The sequence below is a fragment of the Corella eumyota genome, chromosome 4 (genome assembly GCF_963082875.1).
Source record: "Corella eumyota chromosome 4, kaCorEumy4.1, whole genome shotgun sequence".
In the NCBI taxonomy this organism is placed as follows: domain Eukaryota; kingdom Metazoa; phylum Chordata; class Ascidiacea; order Phlebobranchia; family Corellidae; genus Corella; species Corella eumyota.
This window is the reverse complement of record NC_137493.1, coordinates 8,197,306-8,210,643: the sequence shown is the minus strand read 5'-3', so window position 1 is coordinate 8,210,643 and position 13,338 is coordinate 8,197,306. Positions and strand designations below refer to the sequence as shown.

Here is a 13,338-nt window from a genome sequence, read left to right as displayed (position 1 = left end):
TGTTAATACAAAAACACTCAAAAAAAGAAACATGTCTGTATAGGGATTTCATGTTACATATACTCCACTAAGTAAATTATCAAAAATAATGACATAGGCTATATTTCAAATTTTTGTTATATTACATAAAAAACGAAAATTTTGTTAAAGATGGTAAACACTTACACAACCTCAGTTTAAAAAAATTAATTTTTTTTTAATAGTAGGTAATTTAAAAAGTTAATTTATATATAAATGGGCAAAGTAATAAAAAAAACTCAACACAAACTAACAATGCAAATAAGTTTGTTAGGAATGCGGGTAAGTCCATTCAGGTTCGGTAATTTTCAGTTCTTTGTGGCGTTCGCGAAGATGCCAATCGTCTAATGCAAGATCTATCTCAAAGGAATTTGTCCAGCGCTGCATGAACTCAGAACTGCGTACCTTAAAATTTGCCTCGGTCAGCGATTTTCGTAGATTTACCTTCAATAAAAAGGCAAATTTTTTATAAGGGTAATAATAAAGGTAGCTTAAAGCCTACCTCCATTCTAACTACGGAACTTTTAGTAGGCCGAAACTTGTCCGGTCTCTGGTCGTCCTTTATGGATTTCCGATGCTCGGGATAAACCTCGTCGTAATTAACGCTGTGACCACTATTCTGTTGAATTTGTTCTTAAAAAATTAAACCCATACAAAATGAATTGTTGTTATATATCATGTAGGCTTATAACAAGAATAAAAATTAGAATTACCAAGAAATTTGAGGTTGTCCAGCATTTCATGATCGATATTTTGCATTGTCTTCTTTTTATCTTTCTGCATTTGTTCAACACTTTTGCTTAACGATTTAATAACTCCGATATTTTTCTTGTGGGCACGGTTTTGCGACTGGTTTGGGATTCGGTCACTCATTTTTTTAAACAATCGTCATTTACAACAAACAAACTTTACACTAAGCTTACTTAAAAAAAATTAACTTCTACTATAGGCACTTCTATTAGTCACAATGTAGCTACTGAGTCTTTTATCTTCAAAGACGTTTAGGACGATCATATGTCGCTACAGCAGATTACATTACCTAGTACTTTATAGTTTTGTAAGGTGATCACAGTCAACAAGAAAGATAACAATAATTGTATCGGTTAATTGTATCACAACCTTATATGACACCTTCTTCATGTTACTCGCATTTCTTATTACAGACAGAAAAAACAAAGTATATAATTTAAAGAAAATTTAATTGCATAACAATAACGCTTAATGTTGAATTTGATGCGGACCTAAAAATAATTTTAAGCAGATCCAACATTAATTTTTGTAAAACCGTTAAATTTTGCGGGCTTGAAATTTTTTAAACAAAAATAAATTCGCTCTTGAATAATTGTAGTTTAGAATTACAATATTTATGAGAGGTAACTTGTATAAATACAAACAAAAGAATATTTAGTGTCGTTTCGGTTGTTCTTTTGGCTTGTAAGACATTAGCAAAGACATGGAACCAATGCCTAAAAGAAGTGTTTGAACAAACCATTTCACGCGAGTCACATTATCTGTAATTCCTCTTGACGTCGTCATTGGTATCGTAAGTATAGCTTCTGTTACATGCACAAGAACGGCTGGATAATATATCCAGCGAATAAGACTGGGGTACGTGATGCTAACCAACTTATAGAGCTGACCCAGGGGACCCATGTACTCGTGGGGTACAACATGTGGGTTAAAACATCCCAGATGACAAAGACCCATTCCGGTTACGATGGCTGAAGCAAGAATAAAATTGGCTTGCTTAAAATATTTAGGATCCATTTTTAATTAATTAAAACCCTATTTCTGCAAGAGAATATTTCAACAGAATATTTAAAAAAAAAATAGAATTTATTTTAGCAGGTTAGTAACATTAGTAAAATTAAACTTTTTTTTGAGTATTTCAGTAATAAGCTTGTCAACTTCACTTTTAGGTTTTATTCTTTGCTGTCTCTTTCTCGAAAAACTATTTTAACAAAAATGTCTAACAATTTTAGTCCACATCAGAATTATTTTCGATAAAGTTTTCATTATTTTCTTGAAGTTTGTCTTCGAATAGAACCGTATCATCAGTAATACCATATTTTGACATCATCTTATTAAGAGTAGCTGCAGCTTTATGTTCCTTAAAAATATTTTTTTTTTTACAAACAATTAGAATTTTAAATTATAACAGTTTCAAATTGATAGTTCAATAAGCATTTTATAAATACTTTTAAAAATTTGACAGGATAATTAATTTTTTTTTACTAAACAACCCCAAACTGTAAGAAGCAGTAATAACCAAACAAAACCTGAATCGATTTTTGCTGTGTGTTTAAAAGCGATCTGGATTCTTCAACAGAAATAATAACAGCTGATCTCATATTGCCTTCGCCTAAATTTAATTAAATAAATTTTTAAGTGTTTTACCTACTACCATAAAAAATATTACATTACAATTTTTTTCTTTACCATTATTTGTTGAATTTTCTAATTCAGTTTTGTTATTTGTTGAATTTGATTTTGATTTTTCAATTTGTCTAAAGAGAAAGTAACAATGCTTATACTGTTTTAATAGATTATTTAAAATAAAATATAAAAAAAATTTCAAAATTAAAAAAAATTTCAAATTCACGATAGTATTTAATTGCGTAAATGCCCACATTTCTAAAAACCATTATAGGAAATGCACATTTTTTCAAAACCAAAAGTTTAAAAACAATATTTTACTGAAATTTAGGTCACTTGTTCAAAAATAATTGGCATTTCCAGAGATTAGAGTAAGCAAAAGTTAAAAAATTGTCTCATTGTCAGTAAAAAGTCTTTTTCGAGTATATATATATATTAGTTGGTTAAATGTTTATTCATTAAAATGCTTTTGAATTAATAAATCAACAAAACGAATTTTTTTTAAAAATATATCATGTAGAACATGGTTAGTTTTATAAACCACAAAAATACCTGTTAAGTATAAATTTTGAAGTCTTATTATTTTTCTCGTTTGCTTTCCGAATGACATTATAATGGGGTCCTTCGTGAATGTTTAAATTTCCAAATCCTTTTTCAATAACTTGTAGGTCCGATTTATTATTTATCTTAAAAAATAAACTGTTAATAAAGGCATCTAAACGACTAATTACGGTGGGCCTACTCAATATTGCTCAGTGTTTGTATAAATAAACATAATAATAATTGGGCGTTAAATAATACAATGAATTAGGCCAAATATTAATAAAATTTTACAACTTTTTGCTAGTAAGTTTATATATAAAGTAAAAGTAATTACCCTAAAAAATTTACATAGTTTATAAAGTCTAACAAAATTACCCAAAACTGTTATTTTATAATAATACTAAAACTGATACCAGTACTTAAGTACTCTTTAAACAATAAACTGTAAATTAAAGTTAACAAGAATATAAAAGTAATATTATGATATTATACCTTTGTGCTATTTTCAACACCATCTGGTTTTACTGTTTGTGCACCATTGATATCATAACTGTTCAAAACTTTATTTTTATTTTCAGCCTGTTAAACAAGATATCGTTTATATATAATAAAAACAAGTGTCTTATGTATACATTAAGATGTTGTTTAAAAAATTGGTAAAAAATAGTATATATTTAACTAAGTTTAATATCATCTATTTTGATATAGGTAGCAACAAAAATTTTTTTAAAAATATTTTACTAAATTAGAGAAATATTTTAAAATCAAAACGTTAAACAAGACAGATATAAATATGTGAACTCACCTCTTTCTTATGAATATTTTCTTTAATTTTGTCAACAAACTTTAGTATTTTCTCACCTCTATCTGGCAATTTTAATAAAAATTGTCTAAAATTAAAATCTTCATTTAAAGGTTATCACAAAAAATAAAATGCTAATTTACTTTCTTTATTCATTTAAAATATTTAAAGTTTATGCAAGTTTTTACCTATTGTTTAGTATATTTTCCTGTCTTGTTAAAAGCTCATGAAGCTCACTTAAACTTTTGTTTTCCATATCACTTATTCTTCCTTGACTAAAATGAGATTCGTGGGTCGAGAGCAGATGCTGAACACCGTTTAATTTCTTTTTTCCATTCATTATTATCTAAAATTTGAAAACCTAATAATATTACAATACTGATACCTTAATGTGAAAAAAATAATATTAAAAATAATATATATTTGTATGTATTGACATATCAATGTTTAACGAATAGGTATATAGGTGTAGTACGTTTTTTCATTTATGGTGATAAAAAATAACTGTTATTAATTTAATTTTAATCAATTTTAATACATCATTTTTTCACAATGGTAAAATAAAAAAACAAAATTTTACAGAAATAAATATATATATAATTAAACTTTAAAGTGCAAAAGTTAAATAAATCGTACTTAACATGCACAGTCTAACATAAAAAAAGGCCTGTATAACACGGTACTGAAGGGATTTGTTTAATGTAAGCATAACACCAGCAAAGAATGGATTCTTATATTTATACTGCATTTTCTATGAAGTTTAAACCTGATCACGGTCAGAGTCAATATAATCATTTACAGGTTCATATTCATTATGATTTGCTTTGTTTTTTTCATAAATTGATTTGCACACCACTACAACAAGCCCAAGCCAAGTGCATAACAGAATAGTAAATAATGCTCCAATTATAACAAGCTCGGGGTCCACTCCATTATCAGACGGTGAAGTTATTAAACAATTTTGTCGGTCTTGTTCATTTGGAATAATGTTTTGGGCTAGTTTAATAAAATCTGTAAGCAAACAGTTATAATCACAACCAAACAATTTAAGTGGAATCAAAGATTTGGAAGAATTTCTAAAAAATCCTTTTACAAAATATGAATTGGATGCATTTTGATAAAGTTCGACTAAAATAGCAGAAGCAAAAGGTGGCTGTTTCCAATTATAAACATTAAAAGCCATCAACAAGGCAGAAAGTGTTGTGTCATGTGCTGAATAAGCTTTAATTTTGTAAGTTGCATTTTGACTAACAGCATCTTTCATGTTGTTAATATATTCATTAACCAGATAGCCACCAGTATATTTTGCAAGTTTAACTCTATCTTCACTCCCAACACCACCAAATCTAATCCCCATGTCCAATCCTACTATTTCATCTAATTTTTCAATAACATGTGGTGTAACCCAACTAGGCATGGACACGTTTTGAGCTTTTTCACATTTGATAGAATCCTGAATTCCCCATGATGTACTCATATTTAAGGTAACATTGAAATTTGAATCTCTTTGAATTGATTTGAAAAACAGTTTATACTTAGTATTTAGATCTTTGTACTTTTGTGAAGACATAATGTTTTTTATTATTGCTTTATACCCGACAGAAGCAGTACATGAAAGAGACAGCAAAGAGTCATCAGAAACAGGTAATGTGTGAATAGGTATAGGTTGCCAACTTGTACTAGTGCCATTCCATTTTTGGCTACCAAAAGGTTTAAATAAACCTGCCATATTTGCTTCAGCACTCATCAGTGTACGATCAATATCCGTGCTTCTTACTATAATTTCAACCCGCTTATAAGACTCATCTAAAAATCCAGTGTACCTTTTTCGCAAAAATTCACCTAGTTTATATTGCATTCCCATGCCAATCTGGGTAAGTTGCCCTGCGCCTTGTGGCCACACATTACTTGGGTTAACATCATAATCGTGTATTGTTGATCTTGCACCATGCCTCCAAACCACATTAGAAAATATTAACTTATCCTCAGCTACTCCTTGCTTCGCAAACAAAGCAAGAATAATTACACAAGCGTACAACCACAACATTTCTTGGACAACAACAATTAAAATGACAAGAATTAAAAAAATCAATGAACTGCAAAAAATGAAAGAGCTTTGTTATAATTGCCAATTATCAGATTATTGTGGGTCCTACCAAAATTACCACCCAAGGACAGGACCACAATGAACTCGTTGACTGTTTATTTGAAAATACTGTTTTTTGATTTAAAATGAAATACTAACAATAAGATACTTTTTGATAACCCCACCCAGCCCTAACTCTTGTCTAGAAAATGCTCTTGGTCGCTTAGTCTACGCGTAAATGTATTCCCCTGGCTATATGGTTCTTGTGTTGTATTTAGTAGAACCGAATTACAGCTATGTAATATAACTTTCGTTAAGGTATGTTTTAAATCACTTTTTTCCCGTCGCGTTAATTTATTATATATTGTATTTTATTATTCTCTTACTTTGTTGCGCGAAAAACCTAAATAAAAAAGGCGGAAAAGAACAGAATCAAAGAACAATGCAAAGCGGAATTACGGAACCGAGGAAAGTCATATTCTCAAAAAAATAACAAGTAACTTATTTTAAATGTATATGTGTTTTGTTTAATTTGTAGTAACAAAATCAAGCTTAAGTATTAAACCCAGAACCCAATGAAGTAAAGCCAAGTTTAACAGTTGGACAATACTAACGTACGGGACGATACAGCATTTTGTATTTTGCTGCTGGATAAATGCGGTATTTGTCTTAAGGACTGAGGGATGATGCGGGATTGACTTTAAAGGTCAAGAGATGATACAAAATTAACTACAAAGTGCAAGAAAGGATTAGGGAAAGGTATAAAAATTCCGCATTCAGCGATTTTTTGTTAACGTTTACGTATGGTTTTGCTATTTTCCTCACCCCAGAACCCGTATTTTAGTGCTATCCAACAAATTATTTTTTTTTATCAACCAATTATTAAATAATATTATATAAAAGGAAAATGTAATCTTTTTTATTTTTTTAAAACTTATAAATGAGGACTCTTCAACTCTAAAAAATTACTGGCAATCATATAAAACCAAATCTTGTATAAAATGAAAAAATTCTGCATAAAATTCAGTTTTAAAACTCTTTTTACGTAAGGGTAAAAACATAAAAAATAAGTTTTACCAAAAATAAAAGTGCACAGTTCTTAAAAATTTAATCTTAAATTGCAAAATACCCAAATAAATAAAAATTAAATATTGCGAGGTAATGATGATTCAACACTGCTTTCACTACTTAATGATGAAGCTATTAAAATATTTTTACTAGATTTTCTTCTTCGCGTATTTGATATTTCTATTGAATTTGCTGTTTTACCAGAACTGTCATCGGAAAAATTTAGAATCTCTTTGTCTTTTAAATTAGTTAATTTTGATGTCAAATGAAGTTGCCTGTTTAAAAGCAATATAGATTTAATAAAATGACTGCATATAGTCTTTTAAAAAACACACAAACATCGTTTTAATGGGGGATAATGGAAAATATTGTTACTCCAAAAAAAAGGCCTTTAAAACACAAAATGTCATTTGTGGTGCACCTTAACATGGCCAAGTATCAGTTTTATTTATATAACAAACACAAAAAACAGGGCCAGTACTTTACTAATTTCTCTAAAAAAAAAAAATTAAATTAATTAATATACCTATGAACTAAGGTGTAATATTTTCCCCGTTTTGACATTAACTCCTGGTGATTTCCCTGTTCTAATACTTGCCCCTTATCGATAACTATAATCTTGTCGGCTCTTTCAACAGTGCTCAGCCGATGGGCAATAAGAATAACTGTGCGGTCGGATTTACTTCTTTCTAAAGCTTCTTGAACCTAAAATTAATAAATATAATAATATTTCGTTTAAGTTTTTTAATATACTAGTGACAGAAACAATGTAAAAAATTGACAAAATCTATATTTTTGTTAATATGGGCTGAATCCAACTTAAAAAATAAGAAATAAAAAATTACAAATATGTTTTTTGGCGATTTGATTTAGCAAAATAAAAGAGGTATAACTATACCGGAAGCGTGGTGTAGTGGTAGAAACATATGCTACACCACAATGAGGTTGTGGGTTCAATCCCCGCTGCTCTCATGCTGTAGCGCCCTTGAGTAAGGTGTTATAAACGGTATTAACTCCTGCTGAGCCAGCACTTAATCAGCAGCATAATTACCGGGCAATTGTACTCTATAATATCCCAAACTGCTAAAGGCAACTCGTGACTGGGTTGGAGTAACTGATGTTACTTTATGTTTAGGTCGCGCATTCGACCTTCCCACATTGAGGATAAAGATATATACAGAAAAAAAACTAAATGATTTAATAAAAATTGCCAGTTATGCAAAATATTTTGAAACTTAAACTCACCAAAAATTCGCTTTCAGTATCCAAAGCGCTTGTAGCTTCGTCTAGTAACAAAACTTTTGGATTCCGAACCAGTGCACGAGCTATTGCTATTCTTTGCTTCTGACCTCCAGATAATTGAGCTCCCTTTTCACCGCATTCTACAATAAAATTTATAAGGTTTGCTAATAAATAAATGCCATATTTTAAACTTTCAATAATAAATAAACATTTTGGAACACTTGGTTTGCCTTTATGCTGTTAAGCCCTTATACAAGGCTTGCTGTACACATAAAACCCAAACTGTCAAAGACATCTCAAGACTGGTTAGGAGTAACTACTGTTATTTTATGTTTAGGCTTAGAATTCGACATTACCACATCAAAGATAAAAAATACAAACAAAACAAGTAAAAAAGAACTTTAAGAATTGGAAATTTAATGTACTTATAAAAGTTCGAATTTAAAAAACCTTTTAAATAACTTTAAACTTGTCTATAAAAAACTATTTCTACCTGTTTCATATTGGTCTTTCAATTCCGTAATAAAACTGTGTGCATTTGCCTTAATGGCAGCATCAACAATCATTTGCTTAGTGTAGGATGTTGGGTCTAAACCATAAACAATATTTTCCCGTATCGACCTTGCATACAAAACCGGTTCCTGTCCCACCATAGATATCTAATAATGTTAAAAAAAATTGCAAGAAATAAAGTTATTTTAACATGGTTATGCAACATACGTTAAAATTTACAAGCAATTTTAGTTATATACACATTAATTTGTAAATATATTACTATGCAAATTGTGGACTATAAATTCTACATAAAGGTCTAACTTTTATTAAAAAATACCATTTTGTGGAGAAAATCATGTTTATACAAGCTGACGGGGTTTTTATCTAACAAAATCGAACCGTTGGAAGGTTCATAAAATCTTTGAAGTAATTTCACACATGAAGATTTTCCACCGCCGCTCGGTCCAACTAATGCCACCACCTCTCCTGGTTCCACTTCAAACGAGACTTCCTAAAAATTAAAAAAAAATTCTAGATTAAGTTTTAATATATTTGATCTTATTTGGAGGTTACACAATTTACCATTAACTCTTAATTGCAAATATTTAGTGTAGAATTTATTCAGGCTCAAAAAATTTTTTTTATTAAATCTATGAGGCTATTAAAAAATGTAAAAAATAGACTAATGTCTTGCTTTATGGGATATGTCATAACACTACACTTACCAAATATTAGTCTTATTTTTAAATGATAACAATTAAGAATTGCAAAATTTTGTACTTTTAAAATAGGTTGATCTGGCCGAGATGGATAAGAAAATGAAATATCATTAAAAGAAACTTTGCCATTAATATTTGTATCCTCCAGTTTTCCCTCCTCCAAACTTATTATTGGTTTTCTTTGAATTAATTCAAAAACTTTTTCAGCAGCACCAAGTGCTTGCATTAATCCTAAATGACAATTTTGGGGAGGTAAAATTACAATCTGTTATTCTTTCCATGTTCTTTTAAGATTTTTTTTTAATTTAATAAACTTAACGAATTCATTTTTTTTTAAAAACTGAAATTTTTATTTATCTGTCACATTATTTCTTTATATATATATTTCTTTATCCTCGATGAGAAGGTAGACTTCACGACCTATAGATTATAATTGCCCAGTAAATATAAGCTGCCAAATAAGTATTGGCTCAGCAAGAGTTTATACCAGTTATAGCTCCAAACCAAAATGTGCTATAGCATGAAAGTATGCTTAAACATGGCATTAGTAAAAAATAAGTGTTTTCAATGATTCCCTGAGTTTAAAAATGCATGATACATACCAGTGTAAACCTCTCCTATCTCATTAAAGCAATCACCGAGCTGTTCCTGATATAAGATAAATGCGATGAAGTTTTGTGCAGTTAGTGAACCAGCCATTATTAAAACACCACCATACCAGAGTGTTAGAACTAACAGCAGCAACTGAAAACTCTGAAATTAAAAAAAAAAGATTTAAAAAAATAAATTCACTAAAATTATATATACAGGCTAAATTTTGAAATATAAATCCAAGATCAATTAATACAATACAGGATGCTAAACATTTTTACATTAAAAGTTTTACATTGTTAGTTTGAATTTTATATCTTTTATGCATACTAAGGTTAAAAAACATCATAATTTTAACCTATATCTATTTCAACTAAAAAAATTTAAAATGGAAAAAATGGAATTAATATACCTCAGTACACCAAATGTAACCAGAATACGATATAGCTTGCTTTTTTTGCACTTTGTAAACATCGAACAATTTCTTGCTATATCTTTCCCGCTCACCTTTCTCATTGGCAAAACTACGAACAGTTAACATTGATGAGCACACTTCTTCTGCTACCTCGTTTGCAATTGCAAATTTATCCTGGACCAACTTTTGAAGGCGCTAAAAAAAGATTAATTGTTTGATTTAAGTGTTGTGATATATTTTAAATATTTTAATAATTTTTATGTTTGTTATAGAATTTTTTTTTATGATTAGTCTATTAGAATAATTTAAGGATCAAGTTGCAAAAATCAATAAAAATAGTTGATAGTCCGTCCTTACATCTGCATTTTAAAACTACTGGCAGCGTGGTGTAGTGGTAAGAACACTTGCTACACCACCATGAAGTCGTGGGTTTAATCCCCACTGCTCTCATGCTGTAGCGCCCTTAAGTAAGGCGCTGTAAATGGTATGAACTCCTGCTGAGCCAGCACTTAATCAGCAGCATAATTACTGGGCAATTATATTCTATAATATCCCAAACTGCTAAAGGCAACTCGAGACTGGTACGAAGTAACAGTTGTTACTCTATGTTTAAGTCGCGCATTCAACATTCCCACATCGAGGATAAAGATAAATACAAAAAAAAACTCCCAACTAATATATGTCTATAATAACTTACCTGCCCACCACAAACGTCAGTTTTATTTATATTGTAGCCCTATAAATTGGACATATATATTTATAGCGTATATATTGTCTACTAAGCATCCTATATATATATAGATAGTAGGCTGTGTAAAATTAAAAAATTCAAAAAGTTTAATATTAACCAGATTTATGATACCTTGTAGTAATTTCCATAAATCTCTGACACTGCAAACACAAGCGGAAGGCCCATAAAAGTAATTACTGACATTTTCCAGGAAAGCGAAAACATGAAAACACAAACACCGACCCCCTTAATAACTGTTCTTATAAAACAGTTCATTTCTAACCCAATTGTGTCGCTCATTGTTGTGGTGTCTGATGTAAGCCGTGATGTGATGTCACCTTTAAAATAATCAATGCATTATTTATGGCCGTCTAAGCTGAAAACTTTAAATTGTAATACAACATAAGACTGTAAAAAATTCTCTAAAAAACTTGGCTAATAAGTGTTAGTAAAATTTGCTTTAAAATATAATTTGATAATTTCGAAAAGTAGCTTTCCACATTGCTCTAATGGACCTAACACTTGTTCCTATAAAAGTAGGTCAAAAAACAAGCTTAATAAATTAAACTTATATTCTTAAGGATCAGTTTTAAAAAAGTTAAGTAAGTTTTTTTAGTAATATATATAAACCAAAAACCTGTTCGCGTTTTATCAAAAAATCCTAATTCTTGTCTTGTAACAGATTCAAAAAGCGCATTTCGAACTCGAATATTTAAGCGTTGAATCGTCACCATTAAAAACCCTGCCCTTAATCCAGCACAAACTGATGCTGCAATTGAAATTAGTGCCATTTCTATAATATCCCGGAAAAAGTTTCCACTTTGACCAGCAACTACTATGCCTAAAAATAATCAATAAATATTTATTAAAGTTTTATGATGAAAAATATGTTTAAATTACAGGAATAAAAAAATTTAAATATATATTTATCAAACTTTAAAATATTTTTGCAATATGAACAACATTATAATATGAATTTGTAAAACAACTTACCTGAAATAACCTTTCCAGTATACAAGGGTATAAATATTTCAGCAACAGCAGCACCAATCAAAAAAAACAGACCGATTAAGAGGTAATGGATATCTGGTAGGGTGTACATCAACATCTTTTTTATAGTTGCTTTACTGGCCAATTCAGTTAAAGTTTTTTTTTTTTTCTTTTTGTTATTTTCTGATTCAGCATTGCTGTCGCTGAAACTGTCTTCAGTCGAATTAGAACTGCCCAATTCATTGAAATCATCCGATACTTAATATATATACAAATAAAATTCATAAAAAACAAAATATTATAATGTTTCCATCAATAAGTTTTTTTCACAAACGGAAAATAAATATATATACTCATCTAACTAGATTAACCTTTTGTATTGTACACTTTTAGTGGGTAAACTAAAGGGTTAAAATCTAATATAAGACATAATTGTTTTTTTTTTATAAAATTAAACTTTTCTCCAAAATTATATAATTAAGTTTTACCATTTATCGGTGTTGCAGAAGACAGCAAATTTTGTTTTTCTTCATTAACTACTTCAACATCAATATTTTTCAAGTTGGTATTCTTGTAAAAAGCCAAAATATCCCATTGATACATAAACAACACACATCCAAGCAGACTGCTAGAAAACAAACCCCAAAACCAATAAACCGTTGGACTTGCAACAAAAGAATCTTCTTCCGCATAAAGAAGAAGTTTAATGCAAGAGTAATATGCATTTATTAATGCTATAAGTTTCGATAACCATCTGAAAGTTTTTAAGCGGGAAGGGCCGATAGTTTGGTTCAACATCACCCCAATTGAAGCCCCGAGTATCACACAAGTTCGTAAATATGTTAAAAAACAAATGTCCATAAAGTTGGTAGAAAATGTTTCTTTGACAAATGGTTTTCGAAACAGCGTCCAATTTGTTCCTTGTATAAACAACATAGTAACTAAAATAGCATCGATACAAGACGCTAGCATACATAACAGAATTTTGCACGTCATTTTTTTCGTTCAGTTATTTTTTAATTGTTTTTATCTATTAAAGTATAATATTTAAATCTCCTTTTACTCTAATATCTGCCTAGTCTGTTATCCGATAATCTGTTAACAAATGTAAATATGTAAGCTTACAATTTAATTTACTAACAAAAATATGAATTTATCAGAATTTAATACTTTTCAATATATTTGAAAGATTTAATTTAAAGCATAAGGAAAGGAAGCAATTAAAATATGTGTTAACCTAGCACGTCTGCACGTGGTTTAATA

General features: G+C 29.5%; 5 protein-coding genes across 5 annotated transcripts; all 5 read right to left on the bottom strand.

The window, feature by feature from the left end:
• Window positions 1-48: 48 nt before the first annotated feature.
• LOC145751525 (uncharacterized) lies at window positions 49-968 on the bottom strand. Its single transcript, XM_082567700.1, has 3 exons — window positions 732-968; window positions 521-651; window positions 49-462 (listed from the first exon to the last, which is right to left on the bottom strand). Exons 1-3 carry the CDS (start codon window positions 889-891, stop codon window positions 289-291), a joined length of 465 nt encoding a protein of 154 aa, XP_082423826.1. The 5' UTR covers window positions 892-968; the 3' UTR covers window positions 49-288.
• Window positions 969-1,422: 454 nt separating this feature from the next.
• Window positions 1,423-1,785, bottom strand: LOC145750745 (transmembrane protein 254-like). Its single transcript, XM_082566826.1, has one exon. It carries the CDS (start codon window positions 1,783-1,785, stop codon window positions 1,423-1,425), a length of 363 nt encoding a protein of 120 aa, XP_082422952.1.
• Window positions 1,783-4,122, bottom strand: LOC145751524 (uncharacterized). The gene is made up of 7 exons (XM_082567698.1): window positions 3,928-4,122; window positions 3,743-3,827; window positions 3,430-3,516; window positions 2,947-3,080; window positions 2,458-2,525; window positions 2,298-2,380; window positions 1,783-2,128 (listed from the first exon to the last, which is right to left on the bottom strand). Exons 1-7 carry the CDS (start codon window positions 4,077-4,079, stop codon window positions 1,997-1,999), a joined length of 741 nt encoding a protein of 246 aa, XP_082423824.1. The 5' UTR covers window positions 4,080-4,122; the 3' UTR covers window positions 1,783-1,996.
• A 2-nt stretch (window positions 4,123-4,124) lies between these two features.
• Window positions 4,125-5,831, bottom strand: LOC145751523 (lysosomal acid phosphatase-like). Its single transcript, XM_082567697.1, has one exon. It carries the CDS (start codon window positions 5,784-5,786, stop codon window positions 4,500-4,502), a length of 1,287 nt encoding a protein of 428 aa, XP_082423823.1. The 5' UTR covers window positions 5,787-5,831; the 3' UTR covers window positions 4,125-4,499.
• Window positions 5,832-6,924: 1,093 nt separating this feature from the next.
• LOC145750743 (ABC-type oligopeptide transporter ABCB9-like) lies at window positions 6,925-13,071 on the bottom strand. Its single transcript, XM_082566825.1, has 12 exons — window positions 12,564-13,071; window positions 12,079-12,333; window positions 11,723-11,926; window positions 11,218-11,423; window positions 10,353-10,550; window positions 9,952-10,102; window positions 9,411-9,580; window positions 8,968-9,141; window positions 8,629-8,794; window positions 8,139-8,275; window positions 7,420-7,598; window positions 6,925-7,168 (listed from the first exon to the last, which is right to left on the bottom strand). The coding sequence occupies exons 1-12, from the start codon at window positions 13,069-13,071 to the stop codon at window positions 6,970-6,972; spliced, it is 2,547 nt and encodes an 848-aa protein (XP_082422951.1). The 3' UTR covers window positions 6,925-6,969.
• Window positions 13,072-13,338: the final 267 nt, after the last annotated feature.

Coding starts and splice junctions, on each gene's coding strand:
- LOC145750745 (XM_082566826.1), bottom strand. CDS start 1,785: ATGGATCCTAAATATTTTAAGCAAGCCAATTTTATTCTTGCTTCAGCC.
- LOC145751525 (XM_082567700.1), bottom strand. CDS start 891: ATGAGTGACCGAATCCCAAACCAGTCGCAAAACCGTGCCCACAAGAAA. Junction 652..731: donor GGACAACCTCAAATTTCTTG/GTAATTCTAATT, acceptor TAATTTTTTAAG/AACAAATTCAACAGAATAGT. Junction 463..520: donor GTTCCGTAGTTAGAATGGAG/GTAGGCTTTAAG, acceptor TTTTTATTGAAG/GTAAATCTACGAAAATCGCT.
- LOC145750743 (XM_082566825.1), bottom strand. CDS start 13,071: ATGACGTGCAAAATTCTGTTATGTATGCTAGCGTCTTGTATCGATGCT. Junction 11,927..12,078: donor TACTGGAAAGGTTATTTCAG/GTAAGTTGTTTT, acceptor GATTATTTTTAG/GCATAGTAGTTGCTGGTCAA. Junction 10,551..11,217: donor TTTATGGAAATTACTACAAG/GTATCATAAATC, acceptor ATCTTTTTTTAG/CGCCTTCAAAAGTTGGTCCA.
- LOC145751523 (XM_082567697.1), bottom strand. CDS start 5,786: ATGTTGTGGTTGTACGCTTGTGTAATTATTCTTGCTTTGTTTGCGAAG.
- LOC145751524 (XM_082567698.1), bottom strand. CDS start 4,079: ATGAATGGAAAAAAGAAATTAAACGGTGTTCAGCATCTGCTCTCGACC. Junction 3,828..3,927: donor GAAAATATACTAAACAATAG/GTAAAAACTTGC, acceptor TTTTAATTTTAG/ACAATTTTTATTAAAATTGC. Junction 2,129..2,297: donor CACAGCAAAAATCGATTCAG/GTTTTGTTTGGT, acceptor AATATTTTTAAG/GAACATAAAGCTGCAGCTAC.